Source organism: Octopus bimaculoides, chromosome 18, assembly GCF_046866305.1.
Source record: "Octopus bimaculoides isolate indiv1 chromosome 18, ASM4686630v1, whole genome shotgun sequence".
NCBI lineage: Eukaryota > Metazoa > Mollusca > Cephalopoda > Octopoda > Octopodidae > Octopus > Octopus bimaculoides.
Genome location: NC_142945.1, coordinates 14,249,791 through 14,262,843, shown reverse-complemented (window position 1 = coordinate 14,262,843; position 13,053 = coordinate 14,249,791). Strand labels below are relative to the sequence as shown.

Sequence of the window (13,053 nt, the reverse complement as noted above, 5' to 3'; positions counted from 1 at the left end):
AGTACACCATTAACCCCTGCACATCTTCTTTATATCTTTTTGAATTTTCAGAAAATATTTGCAAATTTGTATTCTACATGTATTCATATGATGATGCAAAAACCAAACAAAAAGAAAGATTTGGTGTGTGATTTAAGGGCTGTTTAGCTGGTTCTGTTTTTTTGCACATCTCAACAGCAGCTTATACACTCAGAGTCCATAGGCAAAAAGTGGTTGAGAACCCCTGATATAAAGTACCAAGTGCAGTTTGTGGCAAAACTTTAAAGGAACCATAACAGTGCATAGTAACACTAAATATTAAAATTGTAATGCTTTATATATGAACTGGCTTAAGCTGTGCAATGTGTGGATATTTCATTACAGATAAAGTGCAACAGTTGCTGAATGAAGTTGATGCAGAGGTCCGTCGTCACCTGACGGAATATCAACTCAGTATGGTCTGTTGTCAAAGGTAAATTAACAAAGTAACACAGTTATTTTTTTGTGTTTTCTCGTAACTGTACAAGGGGGTGCTGTAAAGTTCCTGGCTTTGGGTAAAAGAAAATACTGGAGGATCAGTTAATTATGATTTTATTCAGCATATTCTCCTCTCAAATTCACATACTTATTGCAGCAGTCCTTCTTTTTTTACTAAACCTTTTAAAAGAACTTAGAAGGTTGGGCCTCCAACCAGGTTTTTCATGATACCCTTAAAGCCAGGAACTTTTCAGCACCCCCTTGTATCTTGTTGTTCTTTAGATCCAAGATTAGCCCTCATCAAGCAGGCTATAACTTCTCAGTCTTATTTTTTTAGACACAATATCAGTATATTTATGATTGCATAATCCAATGTATTCTTCCTTTAAAAGGCAATAGGATATGATGTCAGAGAGATTTTACTCTTGCTTCTAATAGCACTAGCAGCCATATAGTCATGGTGAATGTGGATTGTTTTCAGACTCTTGTTGGGTCTCTTCCTTCTGATGGTTTCTCTAAGTTTTTTGAGTGTTTCAATGTACCATTCATTGTTCACATTTGAGAAAATCATGAAGAATGATTTTGTCATTCCCTGAAACAGTTGCCATGACTTTTTGCAATGATAGCTGACTCCTGAAGTTAGGTTTTGGAAGAAAGGTGTGGAACCATTCCGTGAACTGAACCTTTATTTCCAGATCATGAAGATATGCCTACATTACATCCCTGGGTTGGTAAAGAAAAAATCAAAACAAAAAGTGTCTTCTTTGGTTTCCAGCACTTTTAGCAGATCAAAGCAGACTGCCACACTTCACTCATTCAAATCAGGTGTTAACTGTCAAAGTACCCACTTTGCACACATTTCTAATACCCAAAGACTTGCACCATCTTCTGTAATGTATGAGAGGGTGCTGAAAAGTTCCTGGCTGGGTATCACAAAAGGCCTGGTTGGAGGCCCAACCTTCCAAGTTCTTTTACAGAGCTTAGAAAAACTAAAGAACTACTGTAATAAGTGTGTGAATCTGAGAGTGGAATGTGTTGAATAAAATCATAATTAACCGATCCTCCTGTATTTTCTTTTACCAAAGCCAGGAACTTTCAGCACCCATTAATTTTCTTTCCATTTTCAAATGCCCTGTGTTCCCTCCCTTTCTATTTTGGTATACTCCTCTCTCTCTTTCTTTCTCTCTCTCTATCTCTCTCATAATTGTGCAAAGAACTAAACACTTTACCTGCCTTATTTTCCTCAGGTGGCTTGTGGTTGGCTTCAAGAGAGAATTTGATTTGGAGGACTCACTAAAGTGCTTTGAAATCATCAACAGTCGTCATTTAGAACTGACAGCTGTCGAAACAGAATTGATTCGTAGGAAAGACTGTAAATTTGATTCTGATGACTTTGGTAAGTTTGCTGTTTTCAGGAACTCTTGACTCCACTCACTTGTAATGTCTTCTTTCTGTTCTAGGGAAAATAAAATTGATAGAAGTTCATGTTATCCTGCCAACTAAATGCTTTTGAGAAAATTTTAAACACTGAAACAGAGGGCTTATATATGCAATGTCTAGACGTTACATGTATAACACTAAGTAACACAATTTTTGTTCTTGGGTAGCAACTGTTATTTCCTATGAAAAATGACTAATATTTCCTTCAAACTTTGTTTTTGTTACATTTATTCAATCCCTAAAGAATCCCTCTCAACACATGGCTATAATGCTTCCCCACTACTCCTGCTCATGATCAGAGATGCACATATTATTAGCCACTAATATGTCAAGTCATAATGTAGCTGATAAAGAAGGTTTAATGGACTACGGTGATTTATATTATTTATATATCCAGCTAATGAAAATTAAATTTTGTCAGTAAGGTGGACTTAATAGTAAATTTAATGATTAGTATGTATAATTGAATATGGTTTTGTAAAGTGTACATACCGCCTGTCACTCTTATTGTTTAAATAAGATAAGTGCAGCTGATAAAGTAAAAACCTCTAAGTAAATCATCATCATCGTTTAACGTCTGCTTTCCATGCTAGCATGGGTTGGACGATTTGACTGAGGACTGGTGAAACCGGATGGCAACACCAGGCTCCAATCTGATTTGGCAGAGTTTCTACAGTTGGATGCCCTCCCTAATGCCAACCACTCAGAGAGTGTAGTGGGTTTTTTTACGTGTCACCCGCACGAGGGCCAGTCAGGCGGTACTGGCAACGGCCACGCTCAAAATGGTGTATTTTATGTGCCACCCGCACAAGAGCCAGTCCAGGGGCACTGGCAACGATCTCGCTCGATGTTAGTAAGGTGGACTTAATAGTAAATTTAATGATTAGTATGTATAATTGAATATGGTTTTGTAAAGTGTACATACCGACCGTCACTCTTGTTGTTTAAATAAGATAAGTGCAGCTGATAAAGTAAAAACCTCTAAGTAAATGGTTATAGTTAATTAAGTCTTTAGCATTTAAATCAGCTATATCAGGCCCAGATATTCTACATTCTTTATGTTCAAATGGGATAAGCCTGGTCTCTCACACCCACCGTACAATGTCATTCTAAAACTAAGCAATTTACATCATCAAAATCTGAAAGCTTCAAGGTAATGTAAGATTAATTCCAAAACAATGCAAATAAATAAGCATTACATTTGATAAATAAATCTGAATGCTGAAGTGTTAAATTCTTATTTTCATTGCAGGAGGTACTCTACGAATGGTGTCTTCGATGGATAAGCCACCCTACTCATTTGACATCTTCATGTGTGCTGCTCTTTTACTTGAATTGCGAGAGGAAATATTTAACTGGACGTCATTAGAAGATATATATGTTGGAATGAATAGGTCAGTCAGTGTTTAAATTACATCTGACATTGATGTATTTGAATTTTGAAAACCTGCCCAACTCTTGTCAATATGAGGAAAGGGTATTAAAAAGATGTTTAAAAAAAACATTCCTTGTTGTAGACAAATGGCGTAAATACACTTAAAATCAGCTCACAGTGCCACCTACCCAGACTGTGAGATGCAAGCATTTCAGAGTGATTATCTCCTCTTCAGCCACAGAAACCAGACAGGGTGCACTGTGAGCTGATAAGAGAGATTGTCACTCTTATGATATTTCCATCATTGTACGACGACTGGTTGTGCTAATCAGCAACTCACTGCAAACAAATTATGGGGTGGTAGCAATAAGAAGTGATTAGTATAAATACAAGGTTCTTACCTGTTTGAATATGCTTGTTGCATATTTGAACCAGTAAGAAAGCCATTCTCTGTGTTTTGCCATAATGTAAAACAATGGTGATAATCAGTAAAATATATTTTATCGCTCTTTTATGAAAGCTCTTATTCAAAACATTACACTTCTTCTTTCCCTCACTTGGACAAAATAATTTATTACTCTTTGTAAATTTTCAAATTTTTTTTTTTTTGTAATTAATTTGTATAATTCTATATTATTTTAACATAAGAATCCTTACTGTTTTTTTTCTTTCTTTTCAGCATAAAAATCAATCTAGATGATGCAATTAAAAAGGGTGAACAGCTTTTCCATCATTATTGTAAAAAAATGGTAGATGACTGCTTTCTTGAAGTGAATCCTGGCCTTTCTTCAAAGGCACTTTAGAAAATCTTTATAATTCGAAATATTTTTTTTTTTAATATACCCTCTCAAGGAAATGACTGGACTATATTTTGCTCAGGACTTTTGATAATTGATTTTATTATTATTATTACTATTATTATTATTATTATTATTATTATTATTGGTGAGTGCTGTGTATGGTGTTAAATTCTTGGTGATCCAAGTCTAGTACACAGTTTTGATTTCCAATTGAAACTGCTGATGTGGCTAACCGACATCACAACTTCCTGTTTCTTCTGATAGCTTCAGGTTTCTTGCCTAAATAGGAAAATCACAATCATCAATAATTTATTATTATTACTATTTCAATAATTGTTATTATTAATATTATTGACATCATCTTCATCATCACCATCATGTCCTCAATAAGCTACACATACTTTAGTAATCTAATTTCCTGTTTTTATTGATCTTATGAAACGTGTCATGCAATTTTAATGTTTTATCTTTTCGTATAAAATCAGTATTGTTGTATATTTTCAATCAAAACTACTTGTTTTCAGCAACTAAGAATATATCTATCTCAGCCAAGCTAAATGATAGGTTTAGATTGTTAATGAAATATATTTTTAATGCTCATTTAAGCTAATAAAAATTATATACATAATAGTATACTCTGCTCAGTTAACTTAAACTAAATATAAAATAGCAGTCAACTACCTTACAAACCTGTCTTTATCATATTAGGCAATTATTTACCTGTATATTGTTATCACAATAACACAGTTTTAAAATATTTTGAGAAATATATGCAGAGTCAATAGGGCTTTTTATTAATAATTTGATGTCAAACTGGTTTGCAACAATTTGTTGGCACTCCGTCGCTTACGACGTCGAGGGTTCCAGTCGATCCGATCAACGGAACAGCCTGCTCATGAAATTAATGTGTAAGTGGCTGAGCACTCCACAGACACGTGTACCCTTAACGTAGTTCTTGGGGATATTCAGCGTGACACAGTGTGACAAGGCTGACCCTTTGAATTACAGGCACAACAGAAACAGGAAGTAAGAGTGAGAGAAAGTTGTGGTGAAAGAGTACAGCAGGGTTCACCAGCATACCCTGCCGGAGCCTCGTGGAGCTTTAGGTGTTTTCGCTCAATAAACACTCACAACGCCCGGTCTGGGAATCGAAACCATGATCCTATGACTGTGAGTCCACTGCCCTAACCACTGGGCCATTGCGCCTCCACTTTTGCAACAATAATGCAGTGTGAAAATGACTTTCGATAATGACGCAGTGGCAATATCATTTGCCACTAGCTCAATGTCAAAAGTGTTTGATGATAACACACCATAAAACTGATCTGCAGCTGATGCAGTATTAAACTATAGGCACAGTTTGGCTGAATGGTTAAGATGTTTGTTCTGCAATCAGGAGGTCCTGAGTTTAGTCCCATTCTGTAGCATCTTGAGCAAATGTCATTTTCTATAGCCTCAGGTCAACCGTTATCTTGTGAGTGAAATTGAATAAATGGAAACTGTTTAGAGGGATGGAAGGCATGTGGCCTGATGGTTAGGGGTTGCACTCATGGCTATGAGATTATGGTTTTGATTCCTGGACTGGGTGATGTATTGTGTTCTTGAGCCAATCACTTAATTTCATGTTCGGGTTCACTCAGTTGTAAATGATTTCCATTCATAGCAGGGAAGTTAACCCTGCGATGGACTAGCATCCTGTCCAGTGGGGAATGTTGTAATCTCAGTCACTTATATGTCATGGAAATTGAGCTAACCTCCAACTTTCTAAGTTCTGGGGCTCAGGGAAAGGTGATAAAACTGTATAGAGGCCCGTCTAATGGATTGTACCTATAAACTGGCACTCTGTCAGTTACAATGATAGGTGTTCCAGTTGCTCTGATCAACAGAACAGCCTGCTTGACATCATTAGTGTAATGTAGAAATTTTTTGGCTTCAGTGCAGTGTCAAATATTAAGAGTACTTGGTTTCTAAATTCAATGTTGAATTAACTTTGCAGTGGTGTGCTACTGAAATAGCTTTGCACCGGCCTTGTGAAAGTAATTATTTTACATCATTTTAGAGTTGATATTACATACCAACCCTCCTGACAACTTCATATTTTTGTTGACATGTTTTTACTAGAACATACTTTTGCTCATGTCTCATTCACCAAGTGCTGAGATATGTTACAGTGATGCTCATATTAACATGCGACATTTCTTATTTATTGATACATCACATTCATCATTAACTACTGACTTACCATGATAACACTTCTCATTGGTCGAGTGTTGACTCCTCATATTGACTCAGCATTGAAATACCACAGGGATATAGTACAGAAAATTTACAGCAATTTAGTATTAGCAAATATTACCATAAGGATGCAGTGCATAGATTCTATATTGAACTGATGCATACTAACTAGGTGTTGACTGTTTTATATTACTGTCATATAATATGGAATTTTTTGTGAGACTAGGCACAAGGTTAAATTCAACACACACACACACATATATATATATATACCGGAGTAAGCACATAAATGTGAAAGACGGTGGAAAAAATAGGACTCGAATACCAGAGGTAGAGTAATATGCTTTATTAAAAAGCAGCAGAAATATATAACAAAAAACTGTTACTCAGAGTTTCACGTTCCTATTCGTCAGACAGTTTTGTCCGACGAATGGGCACGTGAAACTCTGAGTAATAGTTTTTGTGATATTTCTGCTGCTTTTTAATAAAGTATACATACATACATACAGACAGACAGACAGACAAACAGACAGAGATATCAGTTGAATTGATTTTATAATAATTACTGATAATGGATTAATTTACAAACTCTGGTGTAATAAAAGGTAAAGGTTGCAACTTTTGTTGAATTTGATGTCAGAATGAATTAAAGAGATATGAGACTAGTAAATGTTGCTTTACCATTTCTGCTGACTCATCATAGCTTCGCAAAACCTCTTTCAATGTTACATATTATTTCTTGAGTTCCAGTCCCACCAAGGCTAACTTTGCCTCGATTTCTTACAGGGCTGATGTTATAGATTATGTCCCCTACCTGTTATGCTATGTAATGTTGGTATAGATTTTCATACACTGGGTAAAAGTCATGACTATATGTTTGTACTAACGTTGAAACTCCAAACTACTGTATAACATTCATAGTACAGCTTTAAATCTGTCTTCATGTCACTATAACATCAACATATTGTCTGATTGCTATAGGTTTTGACACAGTGTTTAACATACTGTCACATCGCATGCCACTTTCCCATTGCAGTGCTCTCATGATGTGATATAAGTCTGTTGCTAGCATGTTTCTTTTACTTGTTTCAGTCATTGGATTGCAGCCATATTGAGGTACTGTCCTGAAGGGATTTAATTGAACAAATTGACCCTAGTACTTATTTTTATAAAGCCTGGTACTTATTCTGTCAGTCTCTTTTGACGCCAGTTGTCAAGCAGTGAGTGGACAGATACATACACAAAGACACAAACATATATATATATATATATATATAAATATATATATATATATATATATATATATATATATATATATATATATATATATATATATATATATATATATATCCCCCTCTCACTCTCTGGGAGAGAGGCACAAGCACATACACAGACATATACACACACGGCAGTAACTTCCGCCTACCAAATTCAATCACAAGGCTTCAGTCAGCCCGGGGCTATAGCAGAAGACATTTGCCCAAGGTGCCACGCGGTGGGACTGAACCCAAAACCATGTAGCTTGGAAGCAAGCTTCCTAACCACACAGCCATGCCCATATATATATATATATATATATATATATACTACACTCTCTGAGTGGTTGGCGTTAGGAAGGGCATCCAGCTGTAGAAACTCTGCCAAATTAGACTGGAGCCTGGTGTTGCCATCCGGTTTCACCAGTCCTCAGTCAAATCGTCCAACCCATGCTAGCATGGAAAGCGGACGTTAAACGATGATGATGATGATATATATATATATATATAAACATATATATATATAAACATATATATATACATATATAACATATATATATATATATATATATATAAACATATATAACATATACACACACACACACAAACTATGGGCTTCTTTCAGTTTCTGTCTACCAAATCTATTCACTAGGCTTTGGTTTTCCCAGGGGCTATATAGTAGAAGGCACTTATCCAAAGTGTCACACAGCAGAACTGAACCCGAAGCCATGTGGTCGGAAAGCTAATTTCTTAGCACACAGCCATGCCCATGCTTTACCATGCCTGCTCATGTTGTTAGTTTATATTGTCACATGATTCTTATTTTTATTTCAATACCAAAACCTAATTTTACCTGTGCTGATACTTAACATTAGCACATTACAATGTTACCATAACATTGTACTGTGTTGTCGCATCCCACCACTGCAATGCTATACTGCCATCACATCAGTTAATACATTACCACAACGTAGGCTTGTCACACTGTATTGTCACCCTATTGTATTGTTACACTTTACTGTCTTGCCATTTTGCCTAGATATAACATAGTCAAGGTCTCATTGCATAATACTCTCACACCCGTATAAACTTAGTGTTGTATTATATTTTTACACCAATGTTACTGTAATGTAATGTTCCATATGAATGCATGTCGTGTTGCTGTGTTTATATAATAATGTCTCACTGCTTTGATGTTCATGTATTATTTCATTTTTTTATTATCTCACCATCGCAATGTTAGCATATATATTTTCATATTACTTGCAATTTTATTTATTTTTCTTTTTTTTAGTATATCATAATGTCACTGCAATATAGATATGTTTCACTGTGTTGTCAAAGTGTTGCAATGTCAGTATGTGAATACATACATACCTATCAATCTGTCTGTCTGTCTCTCTCACTCTCTCTCTCTATCTATCTATCTATCTATCTATCTATCTACCTACCTATCTACCTACCTACCTACCATCTCATATGTGCCATTCTTCTCCTGTATTCAATCATACCTCTGCAGTAATACAATATTATCACTGTAGTGGTCTTGTTGTTAGGGCGCTGCACTCACTGTCAGAAGATTGTGGTTTCAATTCCTGGACTGGGAAGTGCATTGTGTTCTAGAGCAAAGCACATCGTTTCTTGTTCCAATTCATTCAGCTCTTAATAAGTAACCCTACAACAGATTTGCATCCTGTTCAATGGTAATGTTGTGATCTCGGTCCCTTATATTAAAACCAGGTACCTAACTGTACGAATCCTTGGGCTTGAGACTAATATCCAGGTGTTAATGATAATGATCATAATTACTGCAATAATATTATAGTCACATCACTTCAATGATACCATATTATGAAACTACTACTGCATTACAGGATTGCCATTTCACTGCAATGGTACAGCAGTGTCACACCACTATGGTGATACAATGATATCACACTATTGCAAGGAAACTTTGTTGTCACACCTTACAGTGATACAATATTGTCATACCTCTACAATGATATGTTGTTGTAACACCACTTCAGTAATATAGTATTGTCACACCTCTGCAGTTACAACATTGTCCCATCACTGTAGTAATACATTGTTGTCACACACCTGCAATGATACATTGTCATATTGGCTATGGTGACACAATGATGTTATACCTTAGCAAGGACACATTGTTATCACAACATTGTAGTAATCCAACATTGTTACATCATGACAGCGATAGACATTTTCGAGCCACTGCAATGATAATACAAAATCGTCCTGTCACTGCAATTTTTTTTGTGCTTTTATTGTTTATTGTTATTATTATTGTTGTTATTGTTATACAAATTCCACCGAGGTCGACTTTGCCTTTCATCCATTTGGGGGTCAATGAAATAAGTACCAGTTACACACCGGGGTCGATGTAATTGACTTATCCCTCCACCCCAAATTTCAGGCCTTGTGCCTATAGCAGAAAGGATTGTTATTATTATTATTATTATTATTATTATTATTATTTTAAGGCAGCGAGCTAGCAGAATCGTTAGCATGCCGGGTGAAATGCTTAGCGGTATTTTGTCTGTTGCTACATTCTGAGTTCAAATTCCGCTAGAGTTGATTAAATAAGAACCAGTTATGCACTGAGGTCAATGTAATCGACTTAATCCCTTCCTCCAAATTTGAGGCCTTGCGCTTCCAGTAGAAAGAATTATTATTATCATTATTATTATTATTATTATCATTATTATTAAGGTGGTGAGCTGGCTGAATCGTAAGCATGCTGCAAAATGCTTGGCAGTATTTCATCCATCTTCATATTCTGAGTTCAAATTATGCTGGGATCATCTTTGCCTTTCAACCTTTTGGGGGTTGATAAAATAAGTACCAATGGAGTACAGGGGCCGATGTATTCGACTATCCTCCCCGCCAAAATTTCAGGCTTTGTGCCAATAGTAGAAAGAATTATTATTATTATTATTATACCAAGAACTCGATTTGTCATTGTTATTGTTGTCACTTTCATGCCACCATGCGCCACATCGTCCTGCTTATTTCAATTTCAAGATCCTTGTACTTTAATGGTTTCTCCACCTTCTTCCAGGCAATGTTTTGGCCAGAAGAGGTCATATAATTGTTGTTGTTGTTATTATTATTATTATGATTATTATTATTATTATAATTACTATTATTATTATTATTATTATTATTGCTTATTCTTCACACACACACACACACACATAAACAAAACCCAAAATAGCTGCCTGTGATCTGCTGTAAAATTATTTTGTCTAATTTCAAGGAGACATTATATGAAAATACATGAAAAAAAAAAAACCAAAAAAAAAAAACCTAAAAGAACTAAAGAATTAATGATTTTAAACTCTAAAACTGAGTGTGTGTTTTTATTTGCTTTGCATATTTTTCAATTCATGTTGTTTCAATAAGTGTCATCATCATCGTCATCATTTTTTTAGCTTCCAAGTTTCATGCTGGCATGGGTCAAACAGTCGACAAGATCTTATTGTTGCAAGGACTGCATCATGTTCTAATGTATGCTTCGGTATAGTTTCTATAGCTGGATGCTCTTCCTGATGCCAACCACTTTACAGTATGTACTAGGTGCTCTTTTTTTGATGCCACCAGCACTAGTGAGGTTTCCATGAAGCTTGCAAGACCAGAAACCCTACATGAGTTGGGTGGTTTCCACCTTATGATAGGAGATGAGGAGAGGAGTGTTGATCAGAGAATTTACATGCTACCCACATTTAGAAAGGAGGGTTAGAGACAAAGATCAATAGGAGCTGCAAAATTAATATTTGTCTTATTGTTCCATTTAGTTTTATGAAAGAACTTATCCAGATCAAGCAGGCTTATCACCAAAGGCGTTCCAGCCATGACTTCTTGGGAGACCTAGGGCTATATTAGCCAGTGTGTTCTTCTCTAAGGCAGTGAGCTGTGATCTGAGGGAGATATGGTTCTTATTTCTCACATATTGTACGACCATGTAGAAGCTCTCTACTGTTTATCTCCAGATCAGCTTTGACTGAGCAGATCCATGCTGAGATGTTTCAAATATATGTTCATATATAATGTAGTTCCAGATGTACAATAGTGTATCTGGAACTACATTATCGTAGTTGTTCACTTTATGTTTAAAGATGGCATGGTGTTTTTTTGGAGGAAGACTTGGTTGCTATTTCTGCAGAATGTGAAACTGCATAGAGACCTTATGGGTTCATAGAACGGATGGTTTTTGCATATTGCTGGAGTGTTTTTTGATAGTTGTATACTCTCTCACCCACAAAATATGATCTATGTAGACTGAAGCAAGCAGAGCTATGTAACTTGACTTTGGAACACAATACAAGTAACTATAATAAAGCTTGATTTCATATGGTCAATAGTCCAACACATCCATCTCAGTGGACCCCTATTATCAAAAACCAACTATTGCTATTACAACAAAACAACAACAAATAAATTAACAAAGCATCTAGGATACTTTGTCTGTAGAAAAGATACTAGAATTCCTTGTATCAAAGGTGAACTAGGGAAAAAAAACAAGCAAGTTCAGAAAAATGTAGATAACCAACAAAAACAAAATCATATGTTCATTAAAATAATTTATTTAAATTTACATAAATATCACAAGAATAGAATTTTGTCCTAAAGCATATTACACCTCATTAATATCCAAGTCTTACCATCCAGTCCTTGTTCACAATTTTCACTATTGTAAAATCTAAGGCATCGGTGACTTTTATTCTTTATTCATACAAGATACAAATGACAATTATCTTGACAAATAATGGCTTGAGTGTATATGTGTTCATCTAATCTTGAAGAGATGAAATAATGTTTTAAATTATTTATTTTATTTATCATAGAATCTGACTCAACAGTGACTGGTAACACTTCTCACCTGCATCACTTTAATCTTACACTAATTACATTGAAATTTATTTATATTTCTTTTCATACAAAATTAGACTAAAGTGTCAACTTAAGATAATAATACCTTAGACAATTGAGAGAAAATATCAAGTAATAGGGATATGTGATATATGTCTAAGGTTTTCAAAATTTAAACCAAATGTGAAAGAAAAAAAAAAAACCCAAAGTCTTATTTAAAAAAATAAATATATATAAGCAGAATCCTTGATATAGTACTCTCTCTGCTTTCATTATATACTTTCTTCTGTAGTAAAGGCAAAGCTTATCTTCCCTTTAATGTTACTTCATTGAATAGGCTATCAAAATTCAAATAAGCATCAAAATAATGATACATATTTGAATATTGTCTTTTTTTTTTAACTCTGTAAAGCAGTGCTTGGCACACTGATCTGCCATGAGATGATGCTAGGTATGCCGCAGTGTAACCTGAATATAATTTTTTCCCTCATACTTTTAGTTATATTTTCAGTTCAGGTGTGTCATTGAATTTTGAAAAGAATATAAGTGTATCGCAGGTAAAAAAAAAAAGGTTGTGGAGCACTGCTGTAGAGCAATGGTC

At 35.1% G+C, this 13,053-nt stretch overlaps 1 protein-coding gene across 10 annotated transcripts in view; it reads left to right on the top strand.

The window, feature by feature from the left end:
- LOC106878545 (small G protein signaling modulator 1) overlaps nt 1-12,584 on the top strand; it is a 47,746-nt gene extending 35,162 nt beyond the window's left edge. For all 10 annotated transcript variants that reach the window (XM_052974515.2, XM_089365824.1, XM_089365825.1 and 7 more), the window contains exons 9-12: nt 364-451; nt 1,704-1,852; nt 3,149-3,290; nt 3,951-12,584. In XM_052974515.2, the coding sequence (XP_052830475.1) occupies nt 364-451; nt 1,704-1,852; nt 3,149-3,290; nt 3,951-4,074 (503 nt within the window). In that variant the 3' untranslated portion in view covers nt 4,075-12,584. The remainder of the gene's footprint in view (nt 1-363; nt 452-1,703; nt 1,853-3,148; nt 3,291-3,950) is intronic.
- The last annotated feature ends 469 nt before the right edge of the window (nt 12,585-13,053 follow it).